Source organism: Trichomycterus rosablanca, chromosome 3 (assembly GCF_030014385.1).
Source record: "Trichomycterus rosablanca isolate fTriRos1 chromosome 3, fTriRos1.hap1, whole genome shotgun sequence".
In the NCBI taxonomy this organism is placed as follows: Eukaryota; Metazoa; Chordata; class Actinopteri; order Siluriformes; family Trichomycteridae; genus Trichomycterus; species Trichomycterus rosablanca.
The window spans coordinates 2,523,046-2,539,207 of record NC_085990.1 but is presented as its reverse complement, the minus strand read 5'-3'; the positions used below and the strand labels follow the sequence as shown (position 1 = coordinate 2,539,207).

The window sequence follows — 16,162 nt, the reverse complement described above, 5'->3', positions numbered from 1 at the left end:
CAGGATTACAGTGGAACATCAGTTCTCCAACATCTTCAATATCCATAAGAGCAGCTGTAGCCTAGTGGTTAAGGTACTGGACTAGTAATCAGAGGGTTGCTGGTTCAAGCCTCACCTCTGCCAGGTTGTAACTGTTGCGCCCTTGATCAAGGCCCTAAACCCTCAATTGCTTAGACTGTATACCGTCGCTTTCGATAAAAGCGTCTGCTAAATGCCGTAAATGTAAATATTAAACAGTTTGGTTCTTTACCATATTTATTGAGTGCACACTTCTAAAATTTGCTGTGTAAATGTTCTCAACTTTGTGTGCGTGTGTGTGTGTGTGTGTGTGTGTGTGTGTGTGTGCGTGTGTTTTTAATATTCGTAATAAAAAGCCACTGTGGGACCAAAGACAGGCAGAGACAGCAGCAAAACAAAAAGATAAGTCGTACAAACCAAGACAGAGGTAAAAAATTGTTTCATAATATGAAAACACGAACGTGGCGTCCATGTGTCTGATATTGCTACACAGTTCGGAATGGTGAAATCTACCATCATCACTGTACTAAAAAGTAAAGAGCCATAAAGTAGTCGATGTTGCGAAATGTGTAGAAGTTCTTACTCTTACAAAGATCACTGCCGGCTAAAAAGGTAAAAATTGTTGTTGATTTTGAGAAACAAAACAGAAAACAGTCAGTGATTGTATGTCTGAGGCATCATTTCTTTAAAAGCTCTTCACTACCTTCCATTTAAGTCGTCAGCTCTCCTCAGTAACGACAGTGAAGGTGATATTCATTTATTTCATCTATTTATTGTGTTTAATGTTTTTGTATAATTTTTTGCTTGTAAGTGTTAATAAACATGTTAAAATGCTTTATAATAGAATGATGGACGGACGGACGGACAGACAGATAGATAGATAGACAAATAGACAGATGGATGGATGGATGGATGGATGGATAGACAGACGGACGGACAGACAGACAGATAGACAGACAGACATAAATAGACAGGATGGATAGACGGGTAGATGGATGGATGGATGGATGGATGGACGGATGGATGGACGGACGGATGGACGGACGGATGGACGGACGGATGGACGGACGGATGGATGGACGGACGGACGGACAGTTGTGGCCTAGTGGTTAAGGTACTGGACTAGTAATTCAAAGGTTGCTGGTTCAAGCCCCACCACTGCCAGGTTGCCACTGTTGCACCATTGAGCAAGGCCCTTAACCCTCAATTGCTTAGACTGTATACTGTAACTGTACTGTAAGTTGCTTTGGATAAAAGTGTCTGCTAAATGCCGTGAATGTAAATGGACGGATGGATGGACAAACAGACAGATAGATAGATAGATAGATAGATAGATAGATAGATAGATAGATAGATAGATAGATAGATAGATAGATAGATAGATAGATAGATGGACGAACGGATGGACAGATAGACAGCCAGACAGACAGAAAGAAAGAAAGAAAGACAGACTAAAAAAAACAGACAGACAGACAGACAGATAGATGCTCAATTACATCAATTACTTTGGCTTCATTTTTATCCAGCATTCTGGAACAGATTAGGTCTGAGAACTGAGGTTTCATTGTATCTCGCTATAAGAGCTGGTTTATACTGGAAGACCAGCTTGACCAGCATACAATGTAAAGCCAAATGGTTTACGCCGTTTTTTAAACGAATAAGAACTGTATTTATACCAGATGTTTTTTTTTTACCATAACCTAAATCCCCTATGCTCTGTGTTTCTGAAGTTTGGTGACAGTCGTGATGCTTTGTAATGCTTTCTGAGCGGTATATACACCAATCAGCCATAACATTAAAACCACCTCCTTGTTTCTACACTCACTGTCCATTTTATCAGCTCCACTTACCATATAGAAGCACTTTGTAGTTCTACAATTACTGACTGTAGTCCATCTGTTTCTCTGCATGCTTTGTTACCCCCTTTCATGTTGTTCTTCAATGGTCAGGACCCCCACAGGACCCCCACAGAGCAGGTATTATTTAGGTGGTGGATCATTCTCAACACTGCAGCGACACTGACATGGTGGTGGTGTGTTAGTGTGTGTTGTGCTGGTATGAGTGGATCAGACACAGCAGCGCTGCTGGAGTTTTTAAACACCTCACTGTCACTGCTGGACTGAGAATAGTCCACCAACCAAAAATATCCAGCCAACAGCCCCCCGTGACCACTGATGAAGGTCTAGAAGATGACCACATTTACAAGCTGGACCAACTAGGTAGGAGTGTCTAATAGAGTGGACAGTGAGTGGACACAGTATTTGTAATTGTAGAACTACAAAGTGGAGCTGATAAAATGGACAGTGAGTGTAGAAACAAGGAGGTGGTTTTAATGTTATGGCTGATCAGTGTATGTGTGTGCTTTATGCTGGGCGCTGCTTCACCCATGCTTTGATTGGCATCTGGCAGTTTGATGATATGCTATAATGGCTTGAGCACCTGGGTAGCGGGAGGGACCACTACCTGTCGATCTACCTGTCTCACATCAATACCAGAAAAGAAGAAGAAAAATCCTGGACAAAACACAGACCCACGGGGGTCCAAAGTAATTTCGTTTCCACTGAGCGAAGTAACTGATTTAACTCGGTGTTCACAGAACAAGCAGTTCTCCTCTCATCAGCACATTCCTCCCACAGCACTGACGGCTTCAGGTGTGACGTCCATTATCACTCATGCAGATAACCAGCAGCCAGCTTATGTTCACGTCTCTTTCTCATCTGTGTCCATACAGCCTTCATTATCTCAGCTTAATGTTCAACCAGGACCAGATGGGTAGGAAGTATGCGAGCGGCGACCGATGGAACGTTCAGCACGACCGCGCGGTCGGTTTAGTTCGGCATGGGTGCTCCTTCACCCCGAAACCATGGCGATGGCAGGAACCGAAGCGACACACGGAGAAAGAGGAGGAGCGAGTTAATTAGAAGACCCGGAGAGGTCGAGGGGTCCTCGTTACGATCGATATTCCAAATCAGATCGCACACAGTACAGCCGGCGGTGCAATGCTTTCGTGACCGCTCGGACATGTTAGTAAGAACAGAACTGGATAAAAAATATTAATACAGTATAGAAATGTTTTAGAAAGTGTAAAAAAGTAGAAAACATAGAATTTAATTATAATTAATTATACAGAAATAAATTTGACTTGACTTAAGTCCAGAGATCAAGAGGAGAATTTGATTACTGGATTAATAATCCTATTATTAAGAGAACTGTTGGACACTTGGCATTTTACAACAGAATGGACAGTCAGATGGATTATACCACAAAAAATACCATTAAACATCCACCAACCAACTTTAATCAACCAAATTAGTGATATTCTACCAAAAAAGCTTCATTACTTGTCCATTTTACCAGTGCTTTATCCTATACAAGGGTCACAGAGGGTCCGATTCACTGGACGAAAGGCAGGAAACACCCCGGACAGGTCACACAAACTTAAGGCCTCAGCGTACTTCATGCGGAGACGCCGTTCAATGTGACGTAATTGCGGAAAAAGAGAGCGAACACGGACGTCGCGCAGAGGCTTCGCTCGCCTTGTCGCACACATAGATGCTGGGCGAACTCCGTGGACGGCGAAACTCCGCGACAATGCCTGTGATTGGTCGGTAAAAAATGAGACGTGCCATGAAAACAAACATGGACGATTTTGAGGAGCGTCTCAACTGTGATCATCGGCTGCGTCCGAAATCGCTACTTTCATACTGAACGCAGGAGCGTAGTATTCATTAAACAGTAGGGAGGCACAGTGGCTAAGTGGGTAGCAAGAAGGTCCTGGGTTCAATCCCCAGGTGGGTCCTTTCTGTGTGGAGTTTGCATGTTCTCCCGTGTCTGCGTGGGTTTACTCTGGGTGCTCTGGTTTCCTCCCACAGTCCAAAGACGTGCAAGTGAGGTGAACTGGAGAAACAAAATTGTCCATGACTGTGTTTGATATAATCTTGTGAACTGATGAATCTTGTGTAATGAATAACTACCGTTCCTGTCATGAGTGTAACCGAAGTGTAAAACATGACGTAAAAATCCTAATAAACAAACAAACAATCATTAAACAGTACGCGAAAAGTACCCGGATAATCTACTGCTTGGGCACACTTGCGTACTGAAAGAGCTTCTGTACCGGCCGAGCAGTACGCACCGCCTCTAATTTAGTACGTACAGTTTAAGTGTGCGATTTCGGACGCAGCCATCGTTTTTTGATAGTCATGGAACTTAACATCATAAACGTCACAGCATCACCTGCAGCTTGTGGAGCAGACACGACAGGCGAAACCAAACCGCTGGAAGTATGCTAGCTTGTAAGCTCGCGAAGGCGCGTTTGGCTTTGTGCAACAGGAAGTATGCCGAGGCCTTTAGGGTCGTTTCTAGTATCTCCAATTAACCTGACTTCATGTTCTTGGACTGTTGGAGGAAATCGGAGCACCCAGAGGAAACCCACACACACAAGGAGAACATGCAAACAACACAGAAAGGACCCGGATCGCTCCACCTGGGAATCGAACCCAGGACCTTGGTGCTGGTGCTTAAAAACTCTATTGCACACACAGAGTCCGAAAGTTTCTGCTCAGGTCTGATATTGTGCTCACGTATCAAATCTGGTTTGTTATGAATTTCAGATCCGTGGCATCCAAACCCAGCTTTGATCACCGCTTTCATTAGCACTGACTAAACGCTGCGTAGCAATTTGAAGCTAATTTGCCGGGGATTTAAAAAGGCAGACGCGGGTCCCTCTGCTGAGCGCTCAACTGTGAAGCTCTCATCAGCATGTGAACACGGCCGAGTGGGAGTGAAGTGATCTGAAACAAGAGAAGCTTAAATCTGAGGAGCGTAATTGGTTCTCGTCGATACAGCTTTTATGGAAGGGTTGTGATGTTGAAGCCCCTGCTGAGCGCTACTACAAACGGGCTCAAATTGGGACCCACGGCAGCCGCATGAGTGCATTTTATTCCTGAAACTCATGAATCCTGACAGTTTATGATGCCGACCGTGAGCTTAATGGACGTCCCATTTTAAAAAACAGACAGTAATAAAATAGAGCGACATCTGTGTGGTCAGCTAGAATAACAGCCGCTATTTTGTCTGTCTGTGGGAATTTGTGTCCATTCAGTCGAAAAATGACAGTATTTGTAAGGCTGGGTGCTGATATTGAGCTTTTGAGTGGGGCTGAGGTCGGGGCCCTCTGCAGGACACTGGAGTTTGTTTAAATCAAGCTTGCTTTGTGCACAGGGACAGGAAAGAGCCTTCCCTAAACTGTTGCTGCAAAGTTGCTGCAAATTCTACATGGAAAGGATTCCTGCAAACTGCTGGAATTACGACTTCTGCTGGCTGATAAAAGAAATGAAATAAATAGACACGTGTCGTTAGTGTGTGTTAGTCAAGACTCTCCTCGGTCAGGAGTGGAGGTGAAATATGATCTGGGAATTGGATACGACAAAACAGGGAGGAAATGTGGTATTCACAGGAAATGCGGACGGATCTGATACGATCTGATGAACGTCATCCCGTGACTTCCGTTAAATAATAATAATAATAATAAATACTGCTGCGTGGACGTGTTCATATCCTGTGGGACTGGAACAGAATCATTCTGTCAGGAATTTTATTGGGGTTCATCTTCAGTCACCGGTTTAGAGTTGCTGTGAATTCAAATGTAATCTGGGAACACTGAGAGCAAACTAAAAATAAACACTGGACATCCGGCGCGGTGCATTAACACATCGTATACATACATTTAATACTTCCACATTACTCCCAGAATTCACTGCAACCCTGATGCACCTGATTTAGAGATATTAACTGAGTCTGTAGGTAAATCCACCTGTTTTCAGGCTTTTGGGAGGTGGATGGAAACTTTTGTACCTGACAAAACCCACCTGATTAGGAGAAGGACATCTCAAACACAGACAACAAACTGGTAGTCAGGATCAAACTCAGAGGCTCAAATCTATGTGAAACCTACATACTGGACACCGACCAGGCATAACATTGTGACCACCTTCCTAATATAGTCTCGGTCCCCCTTTTGCTGCCGAAACAGCCCAGCAACTGTGATGCTCTGTGTATTCTGACACCTTTCTATCAGAACCAGCTTGAACTTCTTCAGCTTTCGCTCCCCACGTGCATCAATGAGCCTTGGCCGCCCAGGACCCTGTCGCCTGCGGACCACTTTTGATAGATACTGACCACTGCAGACCGGGACACACCCCACAAGAGCTGCAGTTTTGGAGATGCTCTGACCCAGTCGTCTAGCCGTCACAATTTAGCCCTCGTCAAACTCACTCAGATCCTCACGCTCATCCATTTTTCCTGCTTCTAACATCAACTTTGAGGATCAAATGTTCACGTGCTGCCTAATATATCCCCCCCACTAACAGGTGCCGTGATGAAGAGATAATCAGTGTTATTCACTTCACCTGTCAGTGCTCATAATGTTATGCCTGGTCATACTAGTGTTTATAGGGCTGTAATCCCGACATGTGTGCAGTAGCCAACCTCTTCTTTTCACCTGCACAAGGTGGTTTCCTACAGAGACCCATATCGTGCACGGAGAGTCAAGCACTTATCTCTATTATCCCCTGTCTTACTGTGCAGCGCCATCGATCAGCCAGCAGAGGTCGTAACTGCAGCATTTATGAGGAATCCTCTGACATTCCTCCTCTTGCCTTATATTGGACGAGCCAATCGTTGTCCATACAGGCGCAGGTTCGAGGTGTCAGCACTCGTGTTGACCCGTCAACCCTCATATTTTTTTCCAGGCTTGGGACCGGCACTGAGAGTGCACTGACAAGTTCACCTCCCAATAGCCAGGCTTTTGTTATAGCTGAAAATGGGATGGTCAGGTGTCCACATACTTTTGTACACCTTCTGTTGCAGCTACAACCCTCTGAGAATGCTTTTTATGAGAATTTGGAGGGTGTCCGTGGGAACTTGTGTCCATTTAGGAAAAGGAGCATTTGTAAGGTCAGGCCTTGATGCTGAATGAGAAGGACTGGCTCACATTCAACATTCCAATTCATCCTAATGGTGTTCAGTGGTTACATTCAGCTCTCTGTGAGCTGACCAACGTTAACCTCGTCGGCGTCGTGTTTTGAATTATTAAACTAGTGCAATAAATCCCCCGGCTAATGGCTGGGAAAGAAAACACAGGTCGGTCATTACACATACCAGAACAGGAAGTCATTGTTGATCTTTTGTTCAGAGAATGAATGGGGAGCGAAACGTTCAGGAGGCGGCGTAACACGAAACCCTCTCTCTCTTGATATAATCAATCCGGGATGTAGACATACACTGATCAAGCATAACATTAAAACCACCTCCTGGTTTCTACACTCACTGTCCATAGAGCTTGACTTACCATATAGAAGCACTTTATAGTTCTACAATTACTGACTGTAGTCCATCTGTTTCTCTACATGATTTTTTAACCTGCTTTCACCCTGTTCTTCAATAGTCAGGACCCCCACAGGACCACCACAGAGCAGGTATTATTTAGGTGGTGGATCATTCTCAGCACTGCAGTGACACTGACATGGTGGTGGTGTGTTAGTGTGTGTTGTGCTGGTATGAGTGGATCAGAGTTTTTAAATACCGTGTCCAATCACTGTCCACTCTATTAGACACTCCTACCTAGTCGGTCCACCTTGTAGATGTAAAGTCAGAGACGATCGCTCATCTATTGCTGCTGTTTGAGTCGGTCATCTTCTAGACCTTCATCAGTGGTCACAGGACGCTGCCCACGGGGTGCTGTTGGCTGGATATTTTTGGTTGGTGGACGATTCTCAGTCCAGCAGTGACAGTGAGGTGTTTAATAACTCCAGCAGCGCTGCTGTGTCTGATCCACTCATACCAGCACAACACACACTAACACACCACCACCATGTCAGTGTCACTGCAGTGCTGAGAATCATCCACCACCTAAATAATACCCGCTCTGTGGTGGTCCTGTGTGCACGTCTTTAGACTCGCTGGAGGAAACCAGAGCACCCGGACTGGGAATCAAACCCAGGTTCCTTCCTGCTGGATCTGGTTCTCACACAGATCACACAGCTTCTCCTAATAGAATCCAAAAGTGAGCCACTCACCTCTGCCCTCCTCTTTGATCCTGTTCAGGTTTTCAGAGTAGTTGATGGGCCCGCTGTCCTCCTCAAACACCAGATCTTCGGTGGAGATGTTGGCTTCGTGCAGCTCCATGTAAAGCCCCTCGATGGTGAAGTAGCACTCGCGCTCGCTCATCTTGCTGTCGCCGAACATCAGCAGGGCGTGCTGACCCCAGCCGAAGTGCCGGCACACGTGGAGGCCGAACTCGCCAAGCTTCTTGTGCGTGGGACCCGTGTTGGTGATGGAGGTGTAGACGGCGGCGTGGACGAACCCCACGGCCGGCGCCCCCGCCGTGATCATGGGGAGACCCCAGTGCGTGGTGAACAGTCCCACGGGAGAGGACGTGTAGTCGCAGCCCGGGCCGATGAAAGCCCACGGCTCGTGGGTGAACTTCAGGTCCACGGCCATGAGTGGAGCGATGGACTCGGAGCAGATCCCATCGGCGTTCTCGCTGTTCTCGAACACGTACTGCAGATTGTACCCGGGCAGGAGTGAAGGGTCGGCGTTGACCAGCGAGATGGCACGCAGCATGCCCGGCGCGACACGCGGCCACGCCCACGGGTACGAGGTGTTGTGTTTAGGGAGAATGATGGCCAGCGTGATGTTGTCCGGCTTGTGATTGACGTGTCTGTGCGGCTCTCGTGAAGGAGCGGATCTGAAGCGGATGGAAGTGGAAAGGCCGCAGAGCAGGAACAGGAGCAGCAGCATCGGGGCGTTTGGGAGTCGCCCTTCTAACTGGCACGCCCGCCTCATGGTACCTCAGTTCAGTGGCCCAAGAATCTAAAAAAACTGCACACACATACATGCATATTAAACCTCTGAAGCAAGATGAATACATTCCTTCATTCATTTATTCACACCAGACTAGTAATCAAAAGGTCGCTGGTTCAAGCACCACCACTGCCAGGTTGCCACTGTTGGGCCCTTGAGCAAGGCCCTTAACCCTCAATTGGTTGGACTGTATACTGTCACAGTACTGTTAGTCACTTTGGATAAAAGCATCTCCTAAATGCCGAAAATGTAAATGTAACTCTCACTCACACCTACTGGCATGTTTTGGAGATTTTAGGAGAACCCGGAGTACACAAACTGACAGGAATCGAACCCAGGCTCTTCTTGCTGTGAGGTGGCAGCGCCAGCTGTGCCACCATCCCTCCTCCAGCGGTGAGACCGAGAGAACTATATCTTTCTAAGGATGGAGACCCTAAACTGCGAGGGGTCTGCTGGGTAGCACTGCCACCTCACAGTGAGAAGCTCTAGGGTTTGATTCCAAGCTGGAACGATCCCAGTCCTATCTGTGTGGAGTTTGCATGTTCTCCCAGTGTCTGTGTGGGTTGCCTCCGGGAACTCCGGTTTCCTCCCACAGTAAAAAGATGTGTAAGTAAACAAACAAACTATGAAAGCTAAGAACTTTTTAAGAAGAAGGTTGCTGCCAGGTTGCCACTGTTGGACCCCTGAGCAAGACCCTGCTGAAAATGTAAATGTAAACATGCAGCTGGAAAGTGTGGTTACAATAAAACAGGACGTGAGCATGAATAATGGATCGACAATGAATCGACCCCGTTTGACCTCTGCTTTAGAAATCTGAGATCTTTTCTGTTTAGGACCTAAATAACCTTTTACCCCTTAGTGACGCCAGTATGCAAATCATTATGCTACCAGAAGTCCAAAAACTGTATGAATTAACTAGAAGTAATTATTAAAACTACAAATAAATTTAGCTAATGATTGGTTGTCTGAGGGAGGGAGGGTCGTAAAGATTCCTCATATCTGCTGCAGTTACGACCTCTGCTGGCTGGTCGATGACAGTGACAGTGAGGTGTCTGATCCACTCATACCAGCACAACACACACTAACACACCACCACCATGTCAGTGTCACTGCAGTGCTGAGAATGATCCACCACCTAAATAATACCTGCTCTGTGGTGGTCCTGTGGGGGTCCTGACCATTGTAGAACAGCATGAAAGGGGGCAAACAAAGCATGCAGAGAAACAGATTTCTGTGTGGAGTTTGCATGTTCTCCCTGTGTCTCCCACAGTCCAAAGACATGCAAGTGAGGTGAATTGGAGATACTAAATTGTCCAAGACTGTGTTTGATATTAAAAACTTGAACTGATAAATCTTGTGTAAGCAGTAACCACCGTTCCTGTCATGAATGTAACCAGAGTGTGTAAAACATGACGTTAAAATCCTAATAAATAAATAAATCATTATTAGCTGTACACAGCACTACAACCCCAAACGCTTTCTCCAGCCTTGCAGTTCCCATCATCCTACAGGACCCAGACACGTATCCATTAGCCAGGCCAGTTTAATGAAATTTCACTGCACTCACCACACAGCTCTAAAATGGGAACCGGCTACACATTACAGCTTTTCACCAAACTTGCACACCAGGCAGAGCTCCAGATCTTCCAGATTCCAAACAGTCCAAACAGTGCTTCCTTCTACTGACCGTACCCAAAATACAGGCGCCGGTTATCTTATCACGGAGGAGCACACCGAGGGGCAGCTGGGGCTGATTATGCCTCTCCAGTGCTGCTTCTTTTAGAGCTGGTAAATGTGTGTGTGTGTGGGTGTGTGTGTGTGTGTGTGTGTGTCAGTATTCTGAGGTTCTCAGATCCTCCGAGTGTTCAAAGCAGCCCCTGTATGACTGTAAGTTGTGTTTATGTTTCCATATTTATTAAAAATCAGTCGGTTTCATTCATTTGCACTACAAACGTCACCCTTCTCATGATGATGGTGGGTCCAAGACCAAAAGAAAACACTGTGGGGACACGGAGAACAAAACTGACAGGAACCAGGGTTTGAACCCAAATCCATGGGGTTCTAAAGCTGTGCAGCAGCCACATCACCCGTTGCATTCCCATCACCATGCCACATGAATTTTCATTCACGTATTGGTTCATTTTACCGAGCGGCTTCGTCCCATTTAGGGTTTTAACGGGTTAGAATGAACCCTGATCAGGGCGCCAATCTATCGCAGGACCTAGTCTTGATCTAGAGGAGCCAATCCACCTTCTGTATGCTATTGGAAAGTCTAAGACGAACAAGAACCAAGGAAACTCATGTGTAGACAGAAAGAACACACCAAATTCAGGGACTGGTGGCAAGGATCAACCCAGGTCACCGGAATGCTTTTATTTCCAGACTTTTCCAGAATCCACTTGGTTTGACCAGGGTTGTTAGGCTTGGAAAGTGTTAGCTCCACCCCTAAATGTAATTGAGACGCCCCACAGCCAATCACTGAGAAGAAAACTCAATTAACAGCGACTCAGTTTATTCTGGGATATCCTACAGTGTGCTCAAAAAACGACATTATTATATTCTTTAAGCTGCTCCTGTATTTAGGGGTTGCCACTGTAAATCTGGTCCACATATCAGACTTGGCACAGTTTTTACACCATCTCTGGGCTTGGGACCAGCACTGAGAGCACACTGACAAGTGCGACCCCCAATGGCTGGGCTGTTTCGGCCATCCCTCCACCTACGGATTAGCCAACCACGTCCATGGATCACCAGATCTCAGCAGGAGTGGGATAGCTACTTTGGCCCCACACCACCCGGGTGCCTAACTCAAAAAACGACTTTAAAAACGTTTAAAGAGACAAGAGGCTGGTGATGGACGGTTTCCTGTTAGTATTTTGCTTTTCTACCTACTTCCAAAACATGCAGGAAGTGGATTAGCTGCTTTAATTGCAAAAGTACAGCGGTACCTTAAAACTCAACGACAGTTTACGTTTACATTTTCGGCATTTAGCAGACGCCTTTATACAAAGCGACTTACAGTACAGATATAGTATACAGTCTGAGCAATTAAGGGTTAAGGGCCTTGCTCAAGGGCCCAACAGCAGCAACCTGGCAGTAGTGGGGCTTAAACCAGTGACATTCTGATTACTAGTCCAGTACCTTAACTGCTAGGCTACGGCTTGACAGTTGGTTCTGGGAGTGGCGTCAAGTTTAAAAGACGTTGAGTTTTAAGGTATTTTTTCCCATAAGGATGTTTGGAAAACTTGTTAATGCATCCATGGTCCCGTGGAACTACAGATATTTTAGGCTCATGTAAAATAATGAGGTTGTTTTTGACACTTAAACACTGAAAATAACACAAATATAATATAAACACACTGAAATACAATTAAACATGAACTTTAGCTTCAATTCTTTATTGTTTCATTATGCTTCTTAATGGTGGAGATGCTTAATCTTGGAATACCGTTATGTCCTATGAAGTGTGGCGGCGGTGAACAAAGCTTACCGTGACTTACTGTAGTAAAACAGCGAGTGAGGAATGTGATTAGTGGAAGAACTTATGAGCAGTAATAATGAAGAGAAGTTTAGTGCTCCTGTCTCCTTCTTTTACTACATTAAACCACGTTAAGCTTTATTTTGAACCAGAAGCGTTTTAGACTCTGGGAGAAGCTGATTCTGATTCTCACCATTTCTCAGAAGCTGGAGCTGTAACACAAGTTTAAAAGTGAAACAGGGAGGAAAATCCAGATAAACACAGATACATGTGGAGCTGTAACCCTGGATCTGATTCGTCTCATATTCGCACTTTGAAGACGCAAAGCGACAGTCCCACACACGTCGAGTTTAACGGACGTCGAGTTACAAGGTACCGCTGTACTTAAAAACAAGTGATAAAAGAAGCAACATTGAGTTTACCTGTAGCATTCCATCAGGCTGTGAAGACCAAAGCCAAGTGTGATTTTAAAGCATGGAGAGCAGATCTGACCGCACGAAACACCTCCGGCTACAGCAGGGACGGATCTCCGAATCTTTAACGGCAGCACAAAATCCATCCACGTGCACAGTTAGTACAAGTGCTCAAGATGATCGTGTATAATCCTGGAAAAGCTCAACGAAAAGAGCTTCAGAGTTCCGAGTCAGGTCCAAGAAGAGCGTCTGTGGCAGGTCCAGTCGGGGACATCAGGAATGATGATGACCACAGGTGGCCCCTGTATATAAGGAGGCAGTGAAGCGCTGGATCGACCCCTCGATGAACAGCAGCCCTGCCTGAGCCAGACTGAACCAGAGAGGGCTGAGTAATAGTGCAAGACTGCGAGAATGTGTGTGTGTGTGTGTGTGTGTATGTGTGTGTTCACCTAAGTAGTCATGCCTTTCGCTCTAATGTACTCTCTCTTTCTCTCTCTCTCTCTAGGGAAGAGAAGGGAGGAAGAAAGCAGAAGGTTGTAAAAGACGCTAATTGATGTGCACTCTCCACGTCCCGCTACATGTACCTACACACAGCTGAAGAACAAGTAAACACCCCCTGCCAAAACAGGATCCAAAAGAAACAGGGGTAATCATTCGCTATTCGAGTTCCTAATTCCTGATCATGACTGGAGGCAAGAGTACAGCCTGGAGAGGGCGCTAATTCATCACGGCGCGTCGATCACCAACCCAAATGCAGTACTGGCATGTTTTTGGGACATAGGGGTAATTTTGAGAAGCCGAAACAAAATTAGAATCCATTCTACCAGCTGCACCCACTACGTCATTAGCAAGTATGCATGAGGTACATTCAAAACCCAAACTGAACAGATGTCAGTGTGTAAACGTCCAATTAAACATCGCTGCTTTTCTCCTTATTGTGTGAACAACACAGCCTGCTTTCACCCTGTTCTTTAATGGTCAGGACCCCCACAGGACCACCACAGAGCAGGTATTATTTAGGTGGTGGATCATTCTCAGCACTGCAGTGACACTGACATGGTGGTGGTGTGTTAGTGTGTGTTGTGCTGGTAGGAGTGGATCAGACACAGCAGCGCTGATGGAGTTTTTAAATACCGTGTCCACTCACTGTCCAGTCTGTTAGACACTCCTACCTAGTCGGTCCACCTTGTAGATGTAAAGTCAGAGACGATCGCTCATCTGTTGCTGCTGTTTGAGTCGGTCATCTTCTAGACCTTCATCAGTGGTCACAAGACGCTGCTCACGGGACGCTGTTGGCTGGATATTTTTGGTTGGTGGACTATTCTCAGTCCAGCAGTGACAGTGAGGTGTTTAAAAACTCCAGCAGCACTGCTGTGTCTGATCCACTCATACCAGCACAACACACACTAACACACCACCACCATGTCAGTGTCACTGCAGTGCTGAGAATCATCCACCACCTAAATAATACCTGCTTTGTGGTGGTCCTGTGGGGGTCCTGACCATTGAAGAACAGGGTGAAAGGGGGCTAACAAAGCATGTAGAGAAACAGATGGACTACAGTCAGTAGTTGTAGAAATACAAAGTGCTTCTATATGGTAAGTGGAGCTGATAAAATGGACAGTGAGTGTAGAAACAAGGAGGTGGTTTTAATGTTATGGCTGATTGGTGTATATATGATGGCACATTTCCTAAACCCTGCCTCACAGTCATGCAAATACTCAACTTGACACCAACTACATTCAAGCTTCTTGGTCTGTCTGTCTGTCTGTCTGTCTGTCTGTCTGTCTGTCTGTCTGTCTGTCTGTCTGTCTGTCTGTCTGTCTGTCTGTCTATCTATCTATCTATCTATCTATCTATCTATCTATCTATCTATCTATCTATCTATCTATCTATCTATCATGCTATGGGCACACTTTCACATGCCTTAACATATCCTGTAAAATTCAACATGTAGAACCTGAGTGCTTTTATATATCAGGATCATAAATCTGTATCAGAATCTTGTACATAGATTCCAAATTCTTTTAAACGCAGAGATTGTAATCCATCCCGTCCACATCCTTCCTGTTTAAGCTTCTGCTAGCCGCCACACACACACACACACACACACACACACACACACACACACACACACACACACACACACATACCATTTACAAATCAATAAAGAAGAAGCCGTTAAGCCATGAAGCCATTAGTTTGTGAGAGGATTTACACTGAAGAATAGCAGAAGCTCAGGGTTCAGATCTCATTTTAAATCTCCCTGACCTGAGCTTATATCTTCTTTGATAAAGAAGGACCCTCCAGACCCTGGTAAAACTTTCTCATGGAAGTGCTGGGGGTGCTGCGGGGTTCCTTAGCTTTAGGATTGATTCCTCCATGACATTGGATCTTTAAACTTGGCACAGGTCTACACCCTTCATGACACAACCCTCCTATTTCTATCGAGGCCTGGGACCGGCACTGAGAGTGCACTGACAGGTGTGCCACCCAATGGACATTGGTCAATCATGTCCATGAAGACACCTGACCGGCAGATAGCACCACTGAGATTCAAACTCCAGATTTCCAGACCCCAGCAGTAGTGGGCTGGCATACTAGCATACCACCCCGAGTGTTCCAATTTCCTTAAAATTATTATTATTAATCAATTATATTATTAACAATGTTAGTATGAAGTGTTTTGCCTCTTGTTCTTCCTTGCATTACAATTAACTTTGAATTAGCTATTAGTTTAGATTTTAGTCTAAACTAGATTTTAGTTTTTGAGTGTCTATATATACCGACCAGGCATAACATTATGACCGCTGACAGGTGAAGTGAATAACACTGATTATCTCTTCATCACGGCATCTGTTAGTGGGGGGGATATATCAGGCAGCAAGTGAACATTTTATCCTCAAAGTTGATGTTAGAAGCAGGAAAAATGGGCGAGCGTGAGGATCTGAGCCAGTTTGACGAGGGCCAAACTGTGATGGCTAGAGGACCGGGTCAGAGCATCTCCAAAACTGCAGCTCTTGTGGGGTGTTCCCGGTCTGCAGTGGTCAGTATCTATCAAAAGTGGTCCAAGGAAGGAACAGTGGTAAACCGGCGACAGGGTCATGGGCGACCAAGGCTCATTGATGCACGTGGGGAGCGAAGTTAATGCTGGTTCTGATAGAAAGGTGTCAGAATACACACAGAGCATCAGTTGCAGGGCTGTTTTGGCAGCAAAAGGGGGACCAAGACAATATTAGGAAGGTGGTCATAATGTTATGCCTAACTGGTGTATAGCATATTATTCTATTATTAGAATTATTATCTTTTTTGGTTATGTCCCAAACCACAAAACAATCTCCCATTACTTAGTACTGTCAGCCACAACTACACTTTACGTTTTTTGGGA

At 45.5% G+C, this 16,162-nt stretch overlaps 1 protein-coding gene across 1 annotated transcript in view; it reads right to left on the bottom strand.

Annotated features, from left to right (window-relative positions):
* The window catches only part of npr1b (natriuretic peptide receptor 1b), a 48,378-nt gene extending 39,513 nt beyond the window's left edge, over window positions 1-8,865 (bottom strand). Inside the window, exon 1 of the mRNA XM_062991559.1 lies at window positions 8,097-8,865. Coding sequence (XP_062847629.1) covers window positions 8,097-8,865 — 769 coding nt within the window. The remainder of the gene's footprint in view (window positions 1-8,096) is intronic.
* Between the last annotated feature and the right edge of the window lie 7,297 nt (window positions 8,866-16,162).